The sequence below is a fragment of the Akebia trifoliata genome, chromosome 14 (genome assembly GCF_017979445.1).
Source record: "Akebia trifoliata isolate Shusen 1 chromosome 14, ASM1797944v1, whole genome shotgun sequence".
Lineage (NCBI taxonomy): Eukaryota > Viridiplantae > Streptophyta > Magnoliopsida > Ranunculales > Lardizabalaceae > Akebia > Akebia trifoliata.
The window spans coordinates 2,684,702-2,710,524 of NC_141388.1; the positions used below are offsets into that span (position 1 = coordinate 2,684,702).

At 32.9% G+C, this 25,823-nt stretch overlaps 1 protein-coding gene and 1 long non-coding RNA gene across 3 annotated transcripts; both read right to left on the reverse strand.

The window, feature by feature from the left end:
• Nucleotides 1–15,263: 15,263 nt before the first annotated feature.
• On the reverse strand, nt 15,264–16,448 carry LOC147385476 (uncharacterized). Its single transcript, XR_015171674.1, has 2 exons — nt 15,939–16,448; nt 15,264–15,689 (listed from the first exon to the last, which is right to left on the reverse strand). It is a non-coding gene; the product is annotated as an uncharacterized LOC147385476 (long non-coding RNA).
• Nucleotides 16,449–20,395: 3,947 nt separating this feature from the next.
• LOC147385477 (uncharacterized) lies at nt 20,396–24,464 on the reverse strand. Of its 2 annotated transcripts, XM_086424678.1 has the most exons (3): nt 24,103–24,464; nt 22,328–23,819; nt 20,396–20,882 (listed from the first exon to the last, which is right to left on the reverse strand). In XM_086424678.1, the coding sequence occupies exons 1-2, from the start codon at nt 24,343–24,345 to the stop codon at nt 23,559–23,561; spliced, it is 504 nt and encodes a 167-aa protein (XP_086280804.1). In that variant the 5' UTR covers nt 24,346–24,464; the 3' UTR covers nt 20,396–20,882; nt 22,328–23,558. The 2 variants fall into 2 exon arrangements, with proteins under 2 accessions (XP_086280804.1, XP_086280803.1); XM_086424677.1 differs by lacking the exon at nt 24,103–24,464 and having other exon boundaries at nt 22,328–22,577.
• Between the last annotated feature and the right edge of the window lie 1,359 nt (nt 24,465–25,823).

Genomic DNA, 25,823 nt, shown 5'->3' on the forward strand with positions numbered 1-25,823 from the left:
AGCTTTGAGGCTCAGTATAAAGCCTATAAACCTTTTTTTTTCGGGTGGGCCAGTTAACTGGCTAACAAGCCCAATTTATAGCCCTCCTATCTAAGAGTACGTCGGTTAACTATGGGTCTAAGCCCAAAATAAAAACCATTCTGTTTTAAAATTGAAATGGTATTTTAAAGAACCTATTGGTCTTTAGATTAAATAGAGACTAGTCTCCACAATTTGTATAAGTTGGTCTACACTCAATGGTTAGTTGTACTCTTCTTATATGGCCCACATAACATTATGTTGGACAGTTCAACAGTAGGCCTTCATCACTAAGGTTTGATTACCATTGTCGAAAATCAGTCATTTTTTAAAAAATTTAATGGCTCACCAAAAAATTTACCTGAATTAGCATTTTCATTAACAGACCAAATTTTCAAGTTCAAGTCAATTTTCCTGAGATTAGGAATGCCAATTTAAAAAATAATAATAATAAAATAAAATAAAATAAAAATTATGATCTTCAATTTGCTGTATGGTTGGGATGGCCAATATGATGTTAATGTGGGTCCTATGCATGAAGAAAGATGGGGAATGGCAGTGGGCCGGTTTCTGTCTACTCAGTTCAGCCCGAACCGTCAGGAAATGAGCTTAAGCTTGGGAGCTATGCCATTGAATGGCCTGGACCAATAACTTGTATTATTATTTTATTTGTAATATATAATAGTTGTTGTATTCATGATATAATTGATTGGGCCAGGCTTGGTTAGATGATTTATTGGCCCGACCTAGACATTACAAATGTTGGGCCTCGGTTAGCATTTCAAAGCCCAATTAGCACTGAACTTTTTATGATCAGGACGTAAAATGCCCTCAAGTCAAGAGCAACTCCAAAGCGGGTCAATAAGTTAAGAATATTTATATATATACACGCACACCTCCTTTAAAGTATTACTATTAAATTCAATTAAAAAAAATCTAACTTACAAACTAACAAAAACATGATACTTGAATTTAAACTTTCATAAAGAAAATATAATTTCAAAACATATTTTAAACTATAATTATTCAAATAGTAAAGTATAAAAATAAATAAAGAAATGTGAAGATCAATCAATCCAATCCGAGCGTGGCCTTTTGCCACGTGCGATCTCTTGACGCCTTTTGCAATGAGGGTCGTGCAGAAGTATTATAAACATGTAAAATAGTTGAGTAATTAGAAGTCCTATGAATGAATTCTCTAAAGGAAAATGTAACCCTAGGAAAAATGTTCTACTCCCTGAAAGATCAACATCAATCTCTAGGAATTTTATTTTTTTTGTTAACACTTATTATATTTTATTTTTTAATCTTAACTTAGATTATAAAAGTTATTTAATCTCACAATGTAATTTCAATTATTTTGTATACAAATCGTGATTTCAATGGTCTTGATTCGTGGTTTCACAAAAGTCGATTTGAAGATTTTAAGTATAGAGATCATGGATTTAAAAAATTTGAAAACAGGTCTATGCTAATTTTTTGGTAGCGTTATTTCTGACAAGTAAGAACCGGATGAAAGCGACAAAAAAACCTTCGATCCACTCTAAATCCGTCAAACCGTGGTTTGAGAGCTGGAAGTTGAGCTAGTTAGAAGGTTTGGGTTACTTAGATTACAACTTACAAAAAAAAAAAAATTCTAAATGTTCTAAGTTATAATATTAATTAACTTTATATATTAAAGGGTTGGAATCGGTAGAATCATGAAAACAAAAAAACAAAAAACTAATAAACAAACCCGCAATCCCAACCTTTGAAACTCAAAATCCAAAGTTCGAGAAATTGGCGCCTAAATGGAGTATCGAAAAAGCAGGTGGCATTTAGTGAGAGAAAAGGGGTGAGAGATGGAAATAAATTTGTATTTATAATCTGATGATTTAATGCCCTCATTATTCTCAACTGTATCAATTACTCTGGCATTAAATACTTTTTATGGAAATTAAATCCAAAATAGCCAATTTTCAATGCTCGAACTACTCAAACAAATTATCTGCCCAACCCCATTTCTCTTTCACCAAACCCACCCATCCCCATTGGCTTAATTCCAAATTTTATTTTTTTTTTCTTCTATTTTTTTCTAAGCAAGCAAACTTATTAATAAAAGATTTAATCACCCTATTTTCTAACTAAATCTATGCTACCAGTTCACTCCTACTAGATTTACTCGTGAATTGATACCAAGTAAATCAGTTTGTGGTATGATTTGTATATTGGATTTGTAGAATGCAACAAATTATGTAGTGATTAATTCCCGAATCTAATCATTTTGGTCCCCTGATTTCGTCACTTGGTTCACCGAAACATATAAAGAACATATGATGGGTTTTTTTTTGTTTGGAACATTTGATTATACATCTCCGTCTTCCTTCTTCTTTACATGTGCCAATGTACACACACTTTCACTTTCAAATCCAATTATTTTAGGTTGTGACCTACAAGCTCGAATTATATATACACACAAACCAACCAACCAACCTAGCAAATCAAGAAATGAAATATATCTGCTGATCCTAACAAATTGAGTTCGAACTAGAGTGAAGAATCACGAATACAAGTTTGAATTGAGCAAACTAATGAACCAAATAACATATAATTAAACAGATTTCTTTTCTTTCTTTCTTTCTTTTTTCCTTGTAGTTTTAATTTTCTTATTTTTGGCACATACATATATATATATACATATATGTATGTATGTATACTGATTGTTGGATGGGTCATTAATATTCATGTGTTGTCCATCTCAATGACCATCCAATAACAATGACGTAGAGAGGACGTCTAATTATATATATGCTATTAAATATTACAACTATACGAGAAAATGACTATAGATTGTTGAAAAATGATTTGAAGCGGCCATCCTACTTCACAATTTTGGAGGAACCTTCCCCTTTAGGTAACACGTGATATTTCCTTTGTTTTGGTGAATATTTAAGATCCCCTACCTTTTCAAACTGAAAACATGCTCCTTGATTGTCTTCTCTTTTTACTATTATAACAAGAGAAGTGGTTCGATACCAAATTTTAGATCCCACTAATGCTCCCACCTTTACATTTAAACTTAATATAATCAAGATCATTTTGATTAAAAATCAAGAAAATTATAACTCGTCATCTTAGAATCACCATGTTTAGTTTTCAAAATTATAAAAATATCCATTTTTATTTATATAATAAAATAAAATGGTGGATCCCACTTTAGCTATAATTTGTAGGAGTATAAATGTCCCATTCAACTATAATTTTAGATATAACCATTGAGACAAAGGAGTGGGGTCCACACAATCCCGTTTTATTGCCTTTTCTATTCTCTCCCCTTCAATTTTATTATCTTTCATCTTTTCCCTTTTTTATAAATATCTCTATAACTTTACTATCTTTCCTCTTTTACCCCATTAACCTCAAAGAGGATATTAGTGTCATAGGCACAAGCAAACTCTAATTATGTAATAATAATAAATATTTTAAATTATAGATAGGCCTTTTGGTACATGTGCGCTTGCACATTCCACCTTCTATAATATACTAATGAAAATGACCCAAACATCATTGAATTTTCTCCCCTAAATCGATCATCTTCAACATCTTGACTAGGATGATGAGCAATGGTGATGATGATAACGACAATGAAAATGATATGATGAGGCATTGATGTTATTTTTATTAATTTATCAGAGAAGACTTCGGTCTAAGAGCAGAGGTATCTCAATATTTACACACACAAAAAAAATGGGTAGGGGTGGGGGGGGAGGAATATCATGAACATAAGAGTCATCCTAGAGTGATTGTATGGGATACTACGTTGGACACAGCTGAATTGGAGGTGTCCACAGAATTGTAAATGTTTTTCACTTGTATCTTGAGGAAAACATTTATGGTTTTGTGCACATCACCGCATCAACTCAGTGGCTAATGTAGTATCTTGCACAATCACTTTAGCATTTTCCTAAATATTGAGACTGTTTATCACATAAATGTGAGGGTTCCTCCAAAAAGTTGGAAGGGACTAATTACTTCAAAGTTGGGGTTTAAAATGGGTCTGATTTGGGTTGGATCTAAGTGTATCCATATCTAGATCCGACTTTTTACATGGATCCATGTCTGACTCGGGTCTTATTATTTAAAATTATATCCAAACCATTTTGCTTTCACTAAACCAGTATCTAGATCTGATCAGATCAAATTACTTGATTCGGGTCAGTCGGATCAGATAATTTCAAACCATTCAACATTTTTTAACTACATTTCTTTTCTAATTATTATACTATTCTATTTTAATAATATGATTATTTTCTTTTATAAGATGTTATATTAAAGTAGTAGAAGAAATATATCTTAAAGATATAAAGATATAATTTTCAAAGCAATACATCATTTGAATTTAGGCGGATATAGGGATGGACCTGTATCCAACTCAGGTCAATGGACATCAACCATATCCCGATCAATTTCTTATTCGGCTATACTCTAAGGAACGAAGTTTGTTAAATTCTATTCATTTTGATTTCAAATAAAATACGACCCATTTTATGCCCTATTTAAAGTAGATTGCTTTGAAAAACACTTTCTTTATTAAGGAAAGTTTCGTGATAACATCACCATATGACATCTAAAAGCATATGATTGGGTGGCATAAGGATGTAGATCTCAAAATTTTAAGAACTTAATATATATATATTTCATTGTTGAATTTTAATTGACTTTGGATCAAGTCCAAAGAAAAAATATATTTTTTTAATATATATATATTTTTTATTATTAAGTCTGGGTTGCTATATACATGTGGGTAAATCTTTCTAAGTTAGTCAGGGTAGCCTTATTCGACTGCTTTAAGGTAAAGTTCTATTTATCCTTACAATGATGCCCTCAAGGTATTAAACTTTGAAATCAGTTCCATTGTTTTAAGGATGGTTTCTTTCAAAACTGACTATCAGTTTGTATACATTTACTCATTGTTTGTACTCTTATTTCTAAGGCTCATATGAATATGATGTATGACAATTCACCAAACTGAGTGCCGAAACTTTTGACATAAATTACGAATTTAATTTAGTAGTTTAGATTTTTAATTTCGGGTCCATTTTTCTTGAGGTTAAGAACATTAAATGATCTTCACTTTTTGACGATGATTTCCATCGTATTTAGGATAGATTGTCAAAGATGACATTCATGTGGTCCTACAATACAAGTTGGAGCGAAAATAGGATGTTACCTTGGCATAACATCAATTTGGATTTAAAAAAAAACAGGCGAAAACAAACGAACTTACACCGTAACATTTGATGAGAAAAGTTGGGCATCACCTCGTTTACATTGAGGAAGAAAACAAAGACTAGTAACAATGAAGTCTTAATTAGTACAATTTTAAGCAAAAACAATAACAACAACAACAAGCCTAATTTTTCTTCGTCTTCATAGTGGTTTTGTTGCGGAAGCAATCAAGCAAAACAGTGTTCTTGCATTTCGGGCATTTTGGGTTTTCCTCGGACAACATCACGTACATGAGGCAACGCGGGCATCCAGCCAACATCATCGACGTGGCTTCGGAGTATCCGAGAGTCTCTTCAGCGACCTCAGATGACACACATGAGCTTGGAGGTGATGTTGGTGATGTGGTTGAGGCTTTGTTTGATGATTCAACTTGTTGATTAGCCCTTGGTGGCGACAGGTTCAGCTTCAAGTCAAGTTTGGGAGTCTTTCCCTTTCGACTCATGGTTGTGTGTGTGTCTTTGTAGTAGATGGAACCTGTCAAATAGGAAACATAAATGCATAGTTTATCTGCTGTTAGGATCAAAACAATAAAATAGTACCCAGTTTATATTTAGATACAAAATCAATTAATAAAGAAAAAAAAATGAAATTGAGGGAATATTAATATATTACCAAGAAAAGACTATAGTGGATATGTCTCAAAAAAAGGTAAATTCTTACTTATAATAATACATCTCTTTGCTTTCTTAACCAAAAAAAAAAACCAGAGAAAAAAAAATACCTTGAAGTTGGAGGAAATTTTGCCAACCCAAGGGGATAGGGTGTGCTATGTTGGAGAGAAGAAATCGAGGATGACGGAGATATGTTGGGCAGATATGGGCTATGTTCGAACTCAAAATGACACAACCACCACCACCAGAAGTAACAAACTGTGTGACTTCTAGTACCAACCTCTCCACTTTCACTTTGTTGTAGTTGTTGATATTGTTGAAGGTTTAAGGCCATTTATATAAGGAATTGAAGGGAGATAGATAGATGGGTTAGCTTTAAATTTTGATTTAATTTATGGAAGGGGTTCGAGAGTAGTAAATAAAAAAGAAAGAGAAAATTGAAAAGGGGATTGATCAATTGATTGAAGGAGGGTGAGAAATGGGTTTTCTTCAAATCTTAATGGGTAGAGAGGACATAAAGAAAGAGGGAGAGATGAAGATGAAGAGGTAATTAAATGGAATTAAAGAATAGGTGGATGACGACTGTAAATTGAGGACAGGTAATGTATTTAATTATGGAAAAAATACCAATAATTTTGCAGGAGTGGAATTGAAGTTTAATATTGCAATTACAAATATCAGGAAGCATAATGCATTCAAAGCTCAGATGGTCGGTGTTCGTTTTTTTGCGTGCATCCAACCCCAAAGAACAGTAATTTTTTTTAAAAAATTAATAATTATAGAAATGTGATCATCCGACTATCCCACGTGGCAAACTCAATCGACTATCTTGACGTGACAAGTTCAAAATTCATAAATCTGCACTCCTCAAGATACATGGCTGCACTTTCCCATAAAAATGTGTATCTCAAAGAGTATAAATCTACGGTTTCGAACTTGTGATGTCAAATAGTCGATTGATTGACTATGCCATGTGAGGTAGTCAGATTATCATGATTCATAATAATAATAATAATAATAATATAAAATAAATAGAGAGTTGGTATTGGAACTCTAACTTTTACTTATTACACCCCAATTAAAAATAAATGACTGAGATTAAGTAAAAGTTAGGGCACGCTAAGATTAAGTAAAAGTTGGGGGTGCCAATAAAAACTCTCTTTCTTTCTTTGTTTTTTTTGTTTTTTTTAGTTAGATTTCTATTTTTTGGGTTTAAGATTTTATATGAGCATAATTATAATAGTAAACAGGTATTTGTAACGTTGAGATTATAATTGAACCAAATCTTTGTAATGATTGAAGAGTTTGTTAATCTTTAATTGGAGTGTGATAAATAATTTAAAAAAATTGAGCTGTACTAAGTAAAAGTTGGGGTGCCAATGATAACTCTCAATAAATATTTTTACTAAACTAAACAAACTAAAAATAGAGGAAGAAATATTCGAATGGGCTTTAATAGCATTTAACATGGGCCTGAATGATCATTGGCTACAAATATTATTCTGCCAAGCACTGGCTCAATTCTAAAGCAACCATGGGCTATAGTTTTACTTATGTTTTAACCGTTAAATCATCAAGAAAACTCAACGTTAGGGTAAACATAATCTTACATTTTAAAAGGGGGTAAACCCAATATCACTAATTTTACAGAGAGGGTTAAAATACAAAAAAAAAACAAAAAAAAAAAATGTGTATTAAATAAACTTAAATTTTAAAGATATTGTAAAATGTACCTAAAGCCTCAAAATGACTGTGATGAGAGGATATTTCTAGGACTCTCAACCGATACTCTTTTAATGAATTACTTTTGAGGAGTGTAAGGATGTATTAGTGAGTTTTTTTTCCTCACAGGATTTGGGATCAATTAATCACATTAGTCCGCGTGTATTGAATGCATCCCCAATTTACAAAATACCCTCATGAGACTTCATGTATCACACAGTTGAGAGCCAATGAAATATGCAAGGAAAAAGTCTGAGCAAAATATCTCTCTATATTAGTTGACTTGGACCTTCTATTGAATTCTATGCATGTATGAATGTTTGTGATTATTGAAATTGCATTCGGAAGCTCATTTTGCTTCAAACAGAGCTCATATGTTGAATCTTTTGGACTCAAATATAAATGGGAGTTATAATGTAGTTCTAAATTCATCTCCCAAGACTCTATGGATTGTTTTGAAATAGATAGTGAAGTTCTCCCTTGTAACTTCGGTTCTATCATTGATAAGGATCGTAGGGGTTTTCCTTTTTTAAGGTTGTAACTGGTCTGGATTTGCCTTAACCCTGTTGATCTTTCAAAAAAATATATATATATATATATGTTAAAGGGTCTTGTTAACATGTGTCCAACTACACTTGGGAAATTGGACTTTGTACCGAAAATATCCTTAATTTTTTTTACCAAAATACCCTCAGAGGATCAGATTAAAATTTCCAAAGATACCCGATATTAAATTGGATCTTAGCAAAGCCAGGCAGGCAGCCACCCCAGCACCGGTGGAGCTTCATTTATTAGATTTTATTTTCTTTCTAGAACAAGATAAGTACGTATTTAAGTTGGCTTGTTGTTTAATAAATGTGTATTTATCGTAAGTGGGACTGTTATGGAGGTTGGCAGTCATTTAAAATCGAGAGCTGCTATTAGCCCCCTAACTTTTACTTATTACAACCCAAATTTCTTAAATTATTTATCACCCTCCAATTAAAGATTAGAGAACACTCTTCAAACATTACAATGGTTTGGCTCAAATTATAATATCAACATTATAAAATATTATATCACTCGTTCAAATAATTTCAATAATTGTTTATAATTATAATTATATAAAATCTTACATTCAAAAAATAAAAATCTAAACAGAAAATGTGAGTAGATTCTTGGGTGTGAGAAAAATTAAACACAAGAACACCACACCGCATCACACCATAGTATCACGTCATTATTAATGAATATGCGAAATCATTTTATCATTTATTGCATAAGTTATTACAAGGGAAACAACAAAACCATAACAAAACAGCGGATAAGAGTAGTAAGTACAAACACTCTTATATTATTCAAAGAAGAAGAAGAAGCAGCCTAATTCTTCTTCTTTAGCATTCTGTCCATCGCAGCTTCGATATCAATCAAAATAGAGCCCTTGCACTTTGGGCATTTAGGATTTTCCTTAAAGGTGAGGACATGCATGTAGCAAGGTGCACAACCCATCAAAACCATCTTGGGGCCGTGGCTGGAGATTTCCAATGTGTCATAAATGACGGGCTCCAAGGTCACGCATGAACTTGCTGGAGATGAGGGTCTCGATTGATTTAGTGACTCGACAAGTGGATATGCTTTGGATCCTGACATTTTTAGCTAGTTTGTTCTCTCGTTTTCTGACTTCTAACAAATAAAATTACAACATGTATAAACATTTATATAACCATGAGGGAGTATCAATTAATATTCAAATATAACTAGTTAAATAAATAATGAACAATTTTTTAAGAAGGACCACTTAACTAAGTGGTAAGACCTTGTAGAGGTTGTTCCCAAGGTCTTAGGCTCAAACCCCTTTGAACCTCTCTTATACTAACCACTAATCCTGCCTAGCCCCAAAAAAAATTAATAATGAAGATTTTTTTTCATTGCGTAAGGAGGGATCTTAGATATTTTGACATAGACAGGAAGAAGAAAATCAAAATAATACAAATAAAGGAAGACATACCAATTGAATAAAGATAATATCAAAGTTATCATTTGATGGATGGTTACCTGAAGGTCGATGGACTTTCTCAACTAAGGGAAGGGGGTAGGGTTCATCTGATTTGATCCGTAACAGGATGATTTCAGGGTTGATGGAACAATTGGTGATGGAAATCGCTCAACAAGGAACAACTCGTCTCGACTATTAACCCTTACAAATGTGGGGTTCTTAGTACCACCACCATCACCATTTTTATGTTGAGGTTGATGGCTTGCTTCAACTTATATAGAATGTATGCAGTTGGTGAGGCTTCAGATGAGATTATATTTTTTTTCCGAGATCTCTGATACATTTTCTATAAAAGTAGGACTGTCTATGGGCCTAAACCAGATTAGCATTTGATGGTTTTTTAATCAGCCTGGAAAATAGATCCCTAGAAAATCTGTATGAATATTCCCAATCTTGTATCAATCTCTTTGGCATTGAGAGCCTAGAATCTTGATGTTGAAACCTCATATAATGCTTGTATTTTCTTATTATAAACATACTTTATCATGATAATCTCTGGCAAATGTAGTAGAAGTACATTATAACAAATTACACTTAGGGTATGTTTGATTACACATGGAAAATAGGGTGGAAAATCAATTTCCATGGAAAATGACATTTTTCAAGTGTTTGATTGCACATGGAAATGGAAATTCATTTTCCACCCCATTCAAAAAGTCCACTAAATTATGGATTTCCCTTTCCCACCCATATGGGTGGGAAAATGAATTCCACCCATATTTTCCATCCTCAATTCTTCCCTACCACCACCACCACCACCACCATTACACTAACCTCGTCGTCGTCGTCATCGCCGTCACCGTCGGCTCCGTCTCCGACCACCTTCTCTCTCTCTTCTTCTTTTCCTTCTTCTCCTTTTTCTTCATCCCTCACCTCCTCCGCCACCACCGCCACCACGTTCTCCCCCCATCTTCCTCACTTACCTTCGTCGCCGTCATCGCCGCCGTCGCCGCCACCTTCATCACCACATCCTCCCCCCTCCTCGTCATCTTCTTCTTCCTCTCCCCCTCCTCTCATCTTCTTCCTCCTTCTCCTCTTCTTCTTTTTTCTCATATTTTTCCATGATTTTATCCAAGTGAAATCAAACAATGGAATTTGATTTTCCAACCCTACCTATTTTCCACAACTAATTTTCCATGGATTTCAAATTCCATGGAAAATGACTTTCCATGCAATCAAACATACCCTTAATAAACTTTTTGATTTTTTGTGTTCTTTCAAATACACTTGGCAAGATTTTTATGACCATGTTTTAATGAGAAGTTATTAAAGGCTGCACTCAATTTAATTTTAATTCAATATCTTGTTATACTAGAAATTATTGATATAATAGCACCATCTCACGTGGACCTAGTCGTTTTCCCCTTTTATTTACTCAATTTCTCCCTTTAATTGCACGATTTAATTGTTATTCATTCCCATTTATAATAGGTCTTATTATCAGACCTTAAATAAAAGGAAAATGCTGAAATGACAAAAAGAATTTACTGCGATTCTCACAAGTCTGACGTGGGATGTGCACATAACCATAGATGTGTTTGCTCGCGATACGAGTAAAAATCATCTACGGTTATGTGTGCATGTCCATGTTAGAATTGTGAGAATCGCAATAAATTCCGTGTCACCCCAGCACGACTCTAAATAAAATCCAAGTTCAGTGTTTCAGATTCTATAACAAGTTCATGTTTGGGAAAAGTTGGGATGGGTTCTTTGTCCAAATGATGCACCTAAGATATGGCTAATCGATACAATTAAAAAAAAAAATCTAAGGCGATGTGGATTGATGGATGTGATGCACTTTCTTTTACTCAAAAGAACGGAATGGAGATGTGCTTTGATAATTAGTGTTTTTTTTATTTTTTATGATGGAGTATCTCAATGGATTTGACTCGTATCCAAGCTTTTGCCTAGTCCATAGACCATGGTCTTGTCCAAGGACACGCAGGGGTGGATTTACAGTGAGCCAAGTGAGAATTTCAATGTCTAACAGGACAAGAGCTATTGCAATAGATAATAGCGATAGATAAAAAAATATGACACTATGGCCCCCATAAATAAAATTTTTACTCTTATTTGCCCTTACAAAAAAAATTCCCACGCTTAAGTTGTCCCCACGTAGGCAAAATCTTGGCTCCGCTCCTGGGGACATGTTCAACTCCCGCACATTACATTCCCTAAGTAAGTGAGGGTGCACCCTTGCGGGTGGCCCCTGAGGAATTAAAGCTCATACTGGGTATCGAACTCACAACATACTAACTGCTTATTGGTCCAAAATTTCCATTGAGCTATCCCTTGGGATTATAATTAGTGTATTTTTGGAGGAGCCTTTTTAAACAGATGCATGCAAAGACTCGATTCTTAAATCTAATTTCATAGTTAGGGAAAAAAATTACCTGACTCAGTGATCTTTGAGCTGAGTTGGATGAATTGATTAGTGGACTCCACAGGTTGATTCCATTGAGTTTTACGATCCTCTCAAAATCCATTTGGGTCGAGTAAATTCAACGAATTTTAAACTATAATATTCTCTTTAGTCTTTACCATTACAATGAGAGAATGCGGCCTATATGAGGCCCAATGGTCTATGAAATGGAAACAAGCCCAGATACAGTACCAGGGCCCGCTGTCTACCGGAATACAATTGTACCAACAAAACAAAACAAAATCCATAATATGATGTATTTTGTGATTAAAGGAACCAGAAAATCTTTGGTTGCGTTAAATGAGAAGGACTTTTCTGAATCCATGACATTTTGTATCGAACACATGGTTGAGATGGACTGATCCGTATCAGTCTCAATCCCCAAGAAATATCTTTTCATCTCAGCTGTACATTGAATACTAAAGAAAAATAATATATTTCTCAAGCAAATATGTTGGAACTCCACAGCTTGATTCGCCCATAGGTTCTATTGATCAGTTTGTGGAATCCAATGAAAAATCCAAAAGAACCACAATGATTAAGTTCACAAATCTATTGATATATTGTTTGTTGTATTTGAAATCCTTAATAATATCTTAGGGATTAAAGAGATAAAAGAGAAAAAATAATTAAATTGAAGATATAGTATATTAAGAAAGAAGGGAGAACAGGAAATAGAATAAAGTAAGAGGAAATATTAAAAAAGAGGAGAAGAAGAAAGGTAATAAAGTGAAGGATATTTTTTAAAATATCAAAAGAAGAGAGAAGGCAAAACATGTCCTCAAGATATATTATCTATGAGATATAAATCTTGAGACAAAGAGAGATGGATATACTATTGTGTTTTATTATACAGATTGATTTATTTTGTATTGAATTGTAGTTCGATGTATAAGGAGTGAATTCGGTAATCCTAATTAGGGGTGTTAGTGGGTTGGTTCCACATATACCTACAATCAAAATCATAATAAAATCTCAATTCCGATCCCTATGTACTGAACCAACCCTACAAATACCAAATACCCATTAAGATAGATAATTATTTTTTTATGAGAAAAAAATAAGTATTTAATAAAATAAAAAATAAAATTTAAATGTAATAATTTAACTTGTAATTCCTAAGTTGAAAGTTAAAATCAACAATGAATTCTTTAAGCAAATCAAAATTTTGAAAATAAAACCATAGAAAATTGTGATATGAGTCATTTATTTGTTGTTGAAATTGTATAATATGTAAAAAATGAATAGATGTTGAGGTAGAGAAAAAGTAAAAAATTAAAAATAAACGTCAAGATCGAGTCCTCAAAATGGCTACCTAGAACAAGACCCAAAAATGTTCGGGTCCATCAGGTAATCGAGTACCCATTAACACCTATAATCTTAACCCCACTCAAGCCCTAGATGTGGTGCACAATTAGATAAACCCAGTCCCTACTTGGGTTGGTTTAGTTGGGTTGCTTTTAGATGTTTCAAATCTTTATGAATGATATTTAAGGAAAGGAAATATCTATCCTAACTTTAAAAGGTAGAGAAGCCGTCAACCACTTATTATAAGAAAATAGTAAAATAAATTAGTTCCCATTAAGTGTCGGATGGAACCAAATTGGTTTTGTTTCCTATCAATTTGATTCCATTTAAATTCGACTTGATCTAATATGGAAAGAAGGGATCCATAATCTAGAATTCTGGATTTTTAATTCAACTTTCAGTTCGATTCAATTACAATAGGTATTTACTTCAGATTTGGTTAAATGGGTACTCATTGACACACCATCAGGGATTAGCTAAGATGGTAAGGGCGATTGGATTTGCTTCTCAAGTCATACTTTCAAATCTCTATATGCTCATCCACATAAAATAGTTATATTTAATTATTGTACACGTGTAGGGTGGTTGGTACGTGCAGTCTCCCAAAGGAAAAAAAAAAAAAAGTATCAATGACATAACACTTTTATTTATATAAATAGTGGAGTTTAAGTAAATATTTTTTCTTGGTAAAAGGTGGGACCAAATTCTCTGTTTCATATTTTTCATGTACTCCCTGTAACACTTTGTCTACAGTCGATAGGGTGATCACGTTGAAAAGAAAAAAAAAACACCTCGATCATCCAAGATCCTTGGCCTATATCAATTTTTTTTTTTTTTAATTTAAAGAAAGGACTTTCTTTCCAATTGATCAAAGGTTTGAAAATGGATGGTCATTGACCTCTTAAATTAAAAGAAAGGGATTGATTTTTTAGTCTTTTGATGTGACACTCTCTTAATTGGTAAACAGCTACAAGGAACTACAAGAAAAAAGAGCTAAAGAAGTTATGAGGATCGGCTCCCATAGAAAGATAATAGTAAATATCTTGGTAATTTTATAAAGAGTCATGATATTCTTTTGCCCCTCTGACAGACACTGCCATATGGCCCCTGACATGGCATGGGTTAGAATCATATTTTTTTTTCTCTTAGGTTACACAACTGTACATCCTCATAAATATGTGCAGTTATGTATCCCAAGGTAAAAAATCTATGATTTTAGTCCATGCCACGTCAGGGAGTGTGTGTCAGACGGGGGCGTCAAAAAATCATTATTCTTTTATTTATTTAGAAAAACCCTTTCCTTACCTTATGCATCTTGAGGTCTTTTTGACGGTGGATGAGGTTTAGTACGGCCTTTTTTTCTCACTATCTTAATAACGCTAGTCAAAATCATAAATGGGAATAAATCCTCTGTACCAATTTTCTTTTGAAGTTCTCTATAGCCCATATCAAGGATTGAGTTATCTAATCGTTAAAATTTAGGATTTCAGTGATCGTCTATTTCAAACACTTGATTTGATTTAGAAAAAAAAAGTTTTACTGATAATATATATATATATTTTTTAATCCGATCTAAATCTTGAATCTAAGAGGACTGTGTTGTTAGATTTCTCCATTGTGATTTTCTTTGTACTGTAGAACAAGAGACTCGTTATAGAAGATCTGCTCCCCAAAGGTATGATCTTGGTTGTCCAAAGTTTACATTATAATTTAAAATATATTACAAAATTACCTATTTTAAAATCACAAAATATCTCATAACAAAGATATCAAAAGTTGCTGGATCGTGGGCCTTTTTGGTAAAAAAAAATATACATAAATAAAATGAGAGATTGAGAGAGAAGCTGAGAGGGTGCGTGAGATTTTTGTACGAGAGAAGTAATCACAAGCGCACATTGATACTGCGATATCTTTATTATATTAAAAACTTTATTAAGGGAAACAAACCCATAACAAAAGAGTCTAGTAACAGTACTAGAGCACTAGAACCACTCTCATTATTCTAAGAAGAAAAAGAAGGTGTTTAACCCTCCTTTTCTGTCTTGGTCGATATCTTCTTGCCGATATCAGGCACAGCGATTCGCTTACAGAATGGGCATATAAGAGTTTCCTCTAAAACCATGACATAGTTGTAGCAACACCCACACCTCATCACAAGTCGATGTGGAGCCGTAAGGCTGCTGGAGCTTTCAATTCCGACGTTTGTCATGCCAGAGCTTGTTGCTGAAGCTGTTGTTGATTGATTCGGGGACTGTCCAGACATCTTCAAGTTCACTCGTTTTTGACTTACTATCGTTAAATGGATCTAATAGAAAATAAAATTAAAAAAAAGTAAACATTAATATAACAATTAAACAATATCTATATGTAATCAAATCTAACTAGTTAAATAAATAATAACCATTTTTAATCGCACTGGGTGCGATTCAATTAGATTTTTTGATGGATTCACGTAAAAGATAATTGAAATAATGAGATTAAAGAATCTCCTATCAATTAAAAATAAGGGACTATCCATGCTACCATATTAAGGGAAGGTAGGGTGATTTGTTACCTGAAGATCGAGAACTTTTGCCAACCTAAGGAAAAAGATTAGGGTTTATTTAATTTAACAAAGGAACACGACAATTTCAGATTGATGAAACAATTTGTGATGGGAATGGGTTTGTATCGACCACTGACCCTTACAGATTTGCGGTTTGTAGTACCATCACCATCGCCATCGCCATCGCCATCGCCATTTTTTATGTTGCAGTCGAGGGCTTCTCTCAACTTATATAAAAGGTATGGGGTTGGTGAGGGACGATATTTTCACGATATCTTTGCTAAGAGCACACGTATCAATGGGCTGGGCATGGGATTGGGTTTTGATAGAACATTGTTTTCTCTAAACCACGCGCACCTGTTGATTGGATGCATGCCAACATCAACAAGACTTTTTCAGAGGTACTCTTTCATCTTAACCGTTTGTTTGATGATGAATCCCAGACGTTGTTTGAGGCTAGTATTTTCCTATTGAGTCGTGATAAATGCACACGGTAAATCATACGCGGTCTATACACGGTTGATGTGGCAAGGGAACAGAACCATAGATCTTTTTCTTTGGGATACACAGGGAAAAAGATTTGCGGTTCTGTGTCTTGCCACATTAACTGCATATGTTTACCACGTGCAATCATCATTATTCTTTCCTATTATAGACCCACTTTATTATGAAAATCTCTTCATGATCTAGTAGGAGTAGAGTCAACAAATTACAATTGACAATAGTAGATAGTTTTTTCTACTTTTATGTTAGAGTACTTGTAGAGCCATTTGCAAGATTTCTATGATCATATTTTAATAAAAATTAGAATATACTCAATATCCCACTTTTATGGTAACAAATGAATTGGTATTCACTTCTTATGTTGGAACCATTTTAAGGTTACCCAAAGGATGGTGTACATTAATTTTGGTTAATTTTCAAAATGATTTTTCTTGCTAGAGAGTGTTTCTACTATAATTTTAGTGTTGGTGAACAATTTTTTTGGGTAACAAGATGATTCATGTGGTAGCGGGTCAACCATTAGTCCATCAGACTTTGCCTGACCCAAAGACCAACTTTATCCAACAAGAATAATTTTCGGACCACACGAACCATCCCACCCTGTCACTTGAAGCCATTAAATAGCCACATTTTGGCGTGTGTGGGGAGGGGGAGGGGGGGACATATAGAGATTTGAAGTGGCTTCTTAGCATTAATGGGTACTCATTTAATTAGAATCGAAAACTCCAATTCCAATTCCCTTTTTATTGGAATCGATTAGGGTCAGGTTTAAAATGGAACCGAACCGATAGGAACCAAAATCATTAGGTTCCATCCAATGGGTACCTTCGAGTACCTGAAACCAATTTATTTTGTCATTTTTTTTATACAATAAATGATTTAAGGTGTTTTTTTTTTATTTCAAAATAAATGCTTATTATGTAAAATTCTTCAATCTTTCATATAAATTATCAATTGGAGCTTAAAATGAGTTCTCTTCTAAATATTAATTATTTTTAACTAACGTAATTTTTTATTTTTAAAAGAAAATCACTATTTTGTATTTTTAATATAATAAATTATAACTAAGTTAATAATTTTGTTGATAATATATTAATTTTTTGAAAGGTAAAAAGAATTATAATGATTAGAAGTAATTTTTTTTTCTCGTTCGATTCCTAATAATTAGAATCGATGAATACTCATGATTTTTGATAATTTTAATTTCATTTATTTTGAAATCAAAATCGATAAGAACTAAAATCAAACTAAACATAATGATTATGAGTCTAAGTTCCTTAACAAGTGAATCACAACCGACCCATTGACACCCCTAGGGGGGTGGTGTATATTAGTTTCATATGGCAATGGCACGCGTCATTAATTTGATGCTCTACCATCTCGTGAGATATTGCAAACACGATTTATTATTATCTCTTTTATCATCTCGTGAAGTTTGTTTTGGGTGGGCCCGGAGTGAAGTTAATGTAAACTTTAAGAGTCTATTACAGGATAAAAAGATAATAAATTGAAATTTATTATGGACAGATAAGTTCTTTCATACGTTGGACTAAGAGGCAGAAAATCTTTGCCCGCATTAAATGAGGAAAGTCTTCTCTTTGTTTCAACGACTTTGGACATATTGTGTCCAACGAAACGTTGAGATGGGCAAAAATAAAATATAAATTTCCTAGGAATTAACACTGATCGTCAAATGTTCACGGAGATCAGAAGAATCCAATGATGGTGACAAACACCCAATCAGCCTAGAGTCCGCCTAGCCTTACTAAGTTGGAAAGGGTTTCACTCTCATTAATAAGGGAATGAACTCTCGTTAATAAGGGTATGAATGGGTACCATTTAATCAAAACAGAATCAAAATCGAAAACCTCAATTCTGATTTTCTTTTTATTAGAATCAATTAGAGTCGGCACTAAAATTGATAAGAGCCAAAATCGTTAGGTTCTATTTAATAGGTACCAGAACCAATTTATTTTGTCATTTCTTTCTAAAATAGATGATTTAAGGTATATTTTTATTTCAAAATAAATACATGTTATATAAAAAATTTCAAAATTTTATATAAATTATCAATTGAAATTTAAAATGAGTTACTCTTCCAAATATTTATTATTTTTTAAGCAAGATAATTTTTATTTTATTTTTGAAAAAAAAATCATTAATTTGTATTTTTAGTATAACACATTATAATTAAATTAGTAATTTTGTTGATAATATGTTAATTTTTTTAAAGAAAAAATATTTTATAATAATTTAAAATACTTTTTTTCTCATTCAATTCTTGAAAATTGGAACCGATGGGCACTTGTGATTTTATTACGATTTTGATTCTGATTCTATTTATTTTGAAATCTGATCTGTAACCGATAAGAATCGGAATCGAACTAAATATAATGGTTATGAATCTAAGTTCCTTAGGAATCGACCAATTGACACCCCTACTCATTAAGGGTCCTTGGGCTCACATATTGGCATCGAAAAACATGATCTGATGCTTCGTAAATGACAAAATTCAATGAATTTTGAAAAAATCAATTCCAAAATATAATTATTTTTTAGCGTTGAATTTCAATTTTAAGTTCGGTATATATGTGGAAGTTTCGTAGTCATATATTTCCAAAATCTTGGATCAAGATCAAAGGAAATGTTTTTTGATTTTTTTTTTTTTATCTAAGTGTTTTTTTAAGAAACTTAGAGGGCTGTGGTGTTGGATTGTTGATGTGGTAATCCATCTGAGCTAGTAAGTCTGAAAATCTTACTAAGTTTGTAAGGAAAAGGTTTTTCATCAACAAAATAAACCAACGGGTTGACTCTTCTAATTGAGATTAATTGTACATTATAAAAATTTGATAAATAAGAGCCTTAGTTAGGGTAGCTAAGAGTTATATGTACGACAGTAAATTTGGCCTAGTAACTTTTTAACTTGGGTGGCCCAAAAAATTTAGGTTTAGGGCCTTCATTTTTTAAGCTCACAAAGATAGGATTGGACTCTAAAAAAATTCATCCCATTAATTGTGGCCAACTTAATTAGGATATAATTATGATCTGTTGGGATCAACCCTAATGCCAATGTTAGGGTATATATGCAGGAATTTAATAATTTCATAAAACTAGATATCAACTTGAACCCCGGGCTTAGGTTAAGTCAACTAAGACCCGATGGGGGTTTAAGACTACACTAAAGTATAATGAACCTCTTTAGGGATCATGGTTTTAAAACTCATTTTGATGTCTCGTTCATGAATAAGATTGAGTCATCTTATTCAATAATGAGACAAATGAACCATAGTTTTAAATCTAGTATGATACTTTAGATTTGTCTATCTGTCTCGTTGGTGGACATATCAAGATGTATCGGACAAGATTTAAAACCATGTTAGGGATAGACCTAGACCAAAAATATGATTTATGTAAGACTATTTATTTTTTATTACTTCATTTAATTATTCAGAAAAAAAAAATTTATTTAACTAGTCTAGTGTATCTATCATTGTTTATCATTTAAAATATTGTAAGATCCTTTTGTAAATTAAATAATAACTAAGACGATTTTGAAGAGAATTTAATAAAGAGAGATTTTTTGGAAAACTAATTCCCGTGGTTACAGGAGTCATTGAACTGTAAAATACAATTGTACGGTAATATTGACAATCTTTCTTTTTAATTACCATTAAAAATCAAATTGGATAATTTCTAGAGACATTTTTGAAAAATAGTACTTTTGGGGAGGTTGACAACATCTAAAGCTTAGCTTTAACATTAGCATTCCTTATTTCAAATTCCTTATTATCATAATTTTATTTTACCTTTTTTTTTTTTTTTTTTTTTTTTAAATATATCAAATAGTCTCCTAAATCATCAAGGTTCTACTATGATATGATGCACTTTTGAGTTTGCCCAGAGAGTTGGTATAATAAACTAGTAAGAAAATTAGCACTCAATTAACAAAGGATAGAGAAGGATTTATTGTAATAGAGTTTATTTTATTTTCTTATTATTGAAGCAGAACTAGATACCAAACTACTGAATCTATAAGAAACAGTAGAGGTACAATTATTACTGGCACATTCGTCCCTAATTCATCCTTGCCTTATTGGCATTGTTTTCACGACGAAAATCGATTAAAACAGTTCCCTTGCAATGAGGACATTTTGGGTTAGTCACCGATGTCATCCCGTACTTGAGGCAGCTTGGGCATCCCACCAACATCATCGACTTCGCTCCAGAGTTGTCAGAGTATGGCATGGTCATCCCTTCGTTAATGTTGACTCCCGATGGCATATGTGTGCCGTAGAAAGGTGCCTCAATTTGTGGGTTCACCATTGGTGGTGGTGGTGGTGGTGGCAGTGTCAGGTTCAATTGCAGATCGAGCATTGGTGCTTTCCCTCTTGGATCCATGGTAGTCTCAGACCCCATTTGGTTATTCTTCTTATAGTAGATCTCACCGGTCTAATTCAAACAAATACAAAGTTTAATATAAAGAATAATGACCTTATATGGCTCTGAGTGTGAATGGACAATAAAGAATAAAGCAAGGCTTATAAGATGAGACTCATTCATAAAGAAATTATAACCCAGAATTAGTGTGAAATGGGTCGGATTTTATTTGATATCTGATTTTAGTGGGTTTAGTAGATCTGAATAAAAAATGGGTCGAAAATGATTTAATGTCCCATGATCAAAGTCAGATTAGGGTCAAATTCGGATCCATCAATATATTCACCTACATCCCAAGAATATATTTGTTTTGAAAATTAAATTTTAAATTTGTTCAAAAATTCTTTTTTTTTTAAATTTTAATATAACATAAATTCTTATAAAATAAAATGATTATTTATAATGGTAAAATGGAATAGTATAGCTATTACCAAACAAGTATAGGAGAAAAAAGGTGGAATGATCCGGAATTATTCGACCCAATTCGATCAAGTCGGGTCCGAATTAAGTGACATCAAGATGATTGGAATATGATTTATCTAATAGGATCTAAGTCAGATTTAGATACATATTTGAATCAAGATAAAGAAATTTAGATCTAAATATATTTAGATCCAACTCGAATCAGACCCATTTTAATCCCTACCCATAATTTTTTTATCAATGCCTCTATCAAATAAGTTACAAATATTTAGATCCAAACCTTAATTAAGACAATAACATTTTCCACGACCATATTTTTAATTTTATGAATGTCCATTCAAAAATACTTTTATTTTGTCTCTAAATTAAAAATAAAATAAAATAAGAATTTTAATTTTACTATCATCACTAAATGATAATTTTGTAAATATCACAACTAAAAAAAAAAAAAAACATATATATTTCTTAAAAATATAATACCACGCATGTTTGTCCCCAAGTAGGGTCCATAAGAATAATATTTTAGTCCATTTAACCACTTTTCATTGAATCAATCGCAACATGAATATTAAAAATTAATTCATTTTATTATAATTAATTACATTAAAAAGTTACCTTAAGTTTAAATGATAATTGAGTCGCAATTCTTTAAATTCAAGTCAAGTTTTAGGGAATTAAATAAGAATTCAAGATGAATTGAAATTTTGTGACAACGGTCTTGAAAAAACATATATAAAATTTATTCCACGGCCGAATTGTCTTGAAATGTTATCCCCTTCAGACCTTTAATATATCTAATCATGTAAAAAATAATAACCTTAATGGACAAGAAATGATTCAATTTCCATAGGTCCTGAATGTTTAGCACATTATTTTGATCAATTACCAACTTGATTTAAGTCATCTATCACAACTATTAAGAGAAAAGGTAAGTAAATAACATAATAAGAATAAAATGAAGGAAAAATAAAGAAACTATGATATAATGCCTCTACATTTAAGTGAAGGCTAGGCAAAGGGGGTGCATGTGTTACCTTAAGGTCTAGAAACTTTTGCCAACCAAAGGGGAGAGGACATGGTTCGTCTAAGTCCACTTTTATGTTAGCAAGCTCAGGAGTTAGGTCATGGGTTTTCCAAAAGGTTCGAGGGTGGTTGGGTTCTTGGCTCGAACCTGAAGTCACACCACCATTACCATTAGCAAACCCACCACCACCAATTTGTTGCTGAAACTGCCATTGCCAAGCCATATTAATTTAATTTATTTTAATTAATAGAGAGATGGGTTCTTAAGATAGTTTCCTGCCTGGGTTTATATAGAAAGAGTTGACAGCCTTTTCACGCGAGACGCTATTTTCGACGAAAATTTCAACATCTCACGCGCCAACCAACCGCAGCTTGCGCGTGAGATAACGTAAACACGATTTATTAACGATAATTTCATTTTAGCGTCTCGTGATTTTTCACTTGATGTCAGAGTGAAATAAATGAGTAATTAAATGGACTCTCCATTAGTGGAAAAAACTAAAAATTATTTAATATGGGACAGATACGTTTTCTTTGCATGTATTCCACGTTGAGGAAAAAATCTTTTTAACAGACTTTTACTGACAAATTAGTTTTTGGAAATTTCATCGTCCATCGAACAAACGGTTGAGATGAGAGAATACATCTAGGGATTCCTCTCAGAAAGATTTTCTAGAAAGATCTTAAAAATTAATGATAATGTTTTAGGAAACTTTTGTTTTCCTCTAATCTTAGCGTTACGTTTGACGGAGAGCTTCAAACCCTGGAAAAGTTGTTGGGTTAGATTAGGTGACGACTTTTCTAGCCTCAAACGAGATTTGAGGCTTTCCATTAAACTTATGGTTGATAATTGGGATGGACAACACAAACAGGTTTCCTAGGGATCATAATATTTTCTTTTAGTGTGGTCTCGATGATGATGTTGATTTATTTTGTTGGGTATCATTTTAATTTGGCTAATGATTTTTTTCACTCGATTTGTACTTGGTTGCATGGAAATGGCACAAAATCATAGATCTTTTTCCCTTGTGTGTCTCGAAGAAAATGATCTATGGTTCTATGCTCTTCCCACATCAATCGAGTGAAAAAATCCGAGTCTGAAAATCAGGACTCTTTTAATTTAGAGATCAAACACAACAAAAATTCCTAAAACACATTTTAACATTGCAAGAGAGATTTTCATTATTATTCTTATTTGAGAAGACAATGTTTATTTATTCATATCTTTTCTCATTGTTGTTCTCATGGGGGTGGGGTGGTAGGAGGGGAAGCAAGGACCATGGTCCCCTTGCAATCAGGGCACTTCGGGGCTTCTTCAGATGACATTTTATAAATGAGGCAACCTGGGCACCCCATCAGTATCATTGATGTCACTTCCTCATCGGAGAAATACAGAGCCTCTTCACCGTTATGTTCCGATGTCACATATGATTTTGAGTTAGCCCTTTGGGGGGATGGTGATCCTAGTTCTTCCTCCAGATCCTCATAGTAGATCCCATCCACCTAATAGTAAACAAATACCAATAAAAAAAATAAAGAAAAACAAATCCACAAGTAATCTTCCCTTATAATCAACCCCAAAACACTTGCATAATAAAATAAAATAATTGATACTAATTAAAAATAATAGTCAATATAGGCATAGGTGAAGAATCGCACTCTACACGCGATGGTGCGACTATATGCTAAAACGAATGAGGTAAACAATAAATAGATATAAAGGGTTACATGCCAATAGAAATGGAAAACGAGCCCAACATTAAAGAAAAGTAAGGTGATATTTTACCTGATCTATGTCAATAAAATTTTCCCAGTCTGGTGCCGGGGGGTTGGGTTCATCTGGTTCGACGGGTAATAATGCGATTTCAGGATTAATCAAATCATGACCGGATTGAATGCCTCCAATATGTTGATTCGAATCGGGGTTCACACCATCACTAACCTTTGCAGGTGTGTGAGTGCTAGGACCAATGGCACTAACATTCTCACCACCACCGACAACATTTTGTTGTTGAAAAGGCGACGCCATTGCATAAAGAATTGAAGGAAGAAACAAAGAAAATTGTAGACCCTTGTCTACATAATCTTCTTTGTTTATCTCTTTCTCCCTCTGTTTTTTCTTTTTTCTTCTTGTGATGGTTCTTGGCTTACTCACCCTTCCAACTTATATAGAGTGGGTGGCTTGGTATACTCCTCAACAAGATGAGATTTTGCACGATATTTTCACTTTTCGATTTTTGTAAAATATCGAGTCCTCACACGTTACCATTGCCCTTTGACGGTGACATGCACCCAATCATTAGGCGCGTGTTGTGTGTGAACGCGTTACGGTGATACAGATAGGTTACAATCACATTAATCTAGTATGATTATCTCTTTAATCATCTCGTGGTATTTTCGCTTTATGAAGCTAATTAAATGTGCAATAAAAGAAGGTTTGAAAGAAAAAAAGGAAAGATAATAACTTGGAAATTAAATTAGCATTGTTTTTTCTAGGATTTGGAAATATTTACTTGACAATGTTTGTAATGAAAATTAAATTTTAGAAAGATTCACCTTAATATTAACCCAGTAATACATTATATAATAAATTTACTATGAATGATTTTTCACCAAATTTAAAAAAATTTGTTCCTAATGTATAAATCTGAATTAGAAATAGGTTATGTTAAATTAAACAGTAATAATAGTTGGAAAGAACTTATCAATTTGATTGGATGACCAAAGTACGGAGAGGCCCTTGTCTTTAAATTCAAATTCGCCCCCTTAAGATGATATTCATAGTACAATTGGTCTCAGGTGATTGATTTCCAAAATTCAACAGTCACAAATTTGTTAGTCACGCACTTAGAATAACAGATCTTCAACAAACTTGATCGAATTAGTAGGTGTAAGAACAACTGTAGAAATCTCATTTTCGCACTTGCCTGATTAATCAACTCATCAACTCGATTACGATGGTTCCCGATGATGGATGTATATTCCAATGTTTTTTTTTTGTTTGTTACTAGATATGTTTCAGAAATTCGGATGAGGTATCTCAAACAAGTAAAACTTTAGAAATCATGTTACGTTAGGAAAATATGACAAAAAAACGTAGAAATCATCATTCTTCAGACAAAAAGAAGCTTCACAAGGAAAATCACTAAAAAATGGATAAATTATCAAAATACCCTTAATATCAAAACATCCCTAGAGCCTACATTACGCTTAGGAAAATCCTTTCAAATACATAAAATAACAAACTGAAATCAAATAAATCGTTTCACCAATTTTTACAAAATTTGACAAAATTACGAAAATGCCCTTCATAGGATCCACGATCATTTCACATCAAAAATCCATAAATGACACAAATCGATACTCTCATTGAATTTATTATAAAAAATCGATTCTAAAACATTCCAAAACATCGAAAAATGACCTCGAAACACAAAAGTCCTTTTCGGGGGCAAAACGATAATTTTCTAACCCTGAAAATTCAAAATTTTGAAATTAATAAGTAAA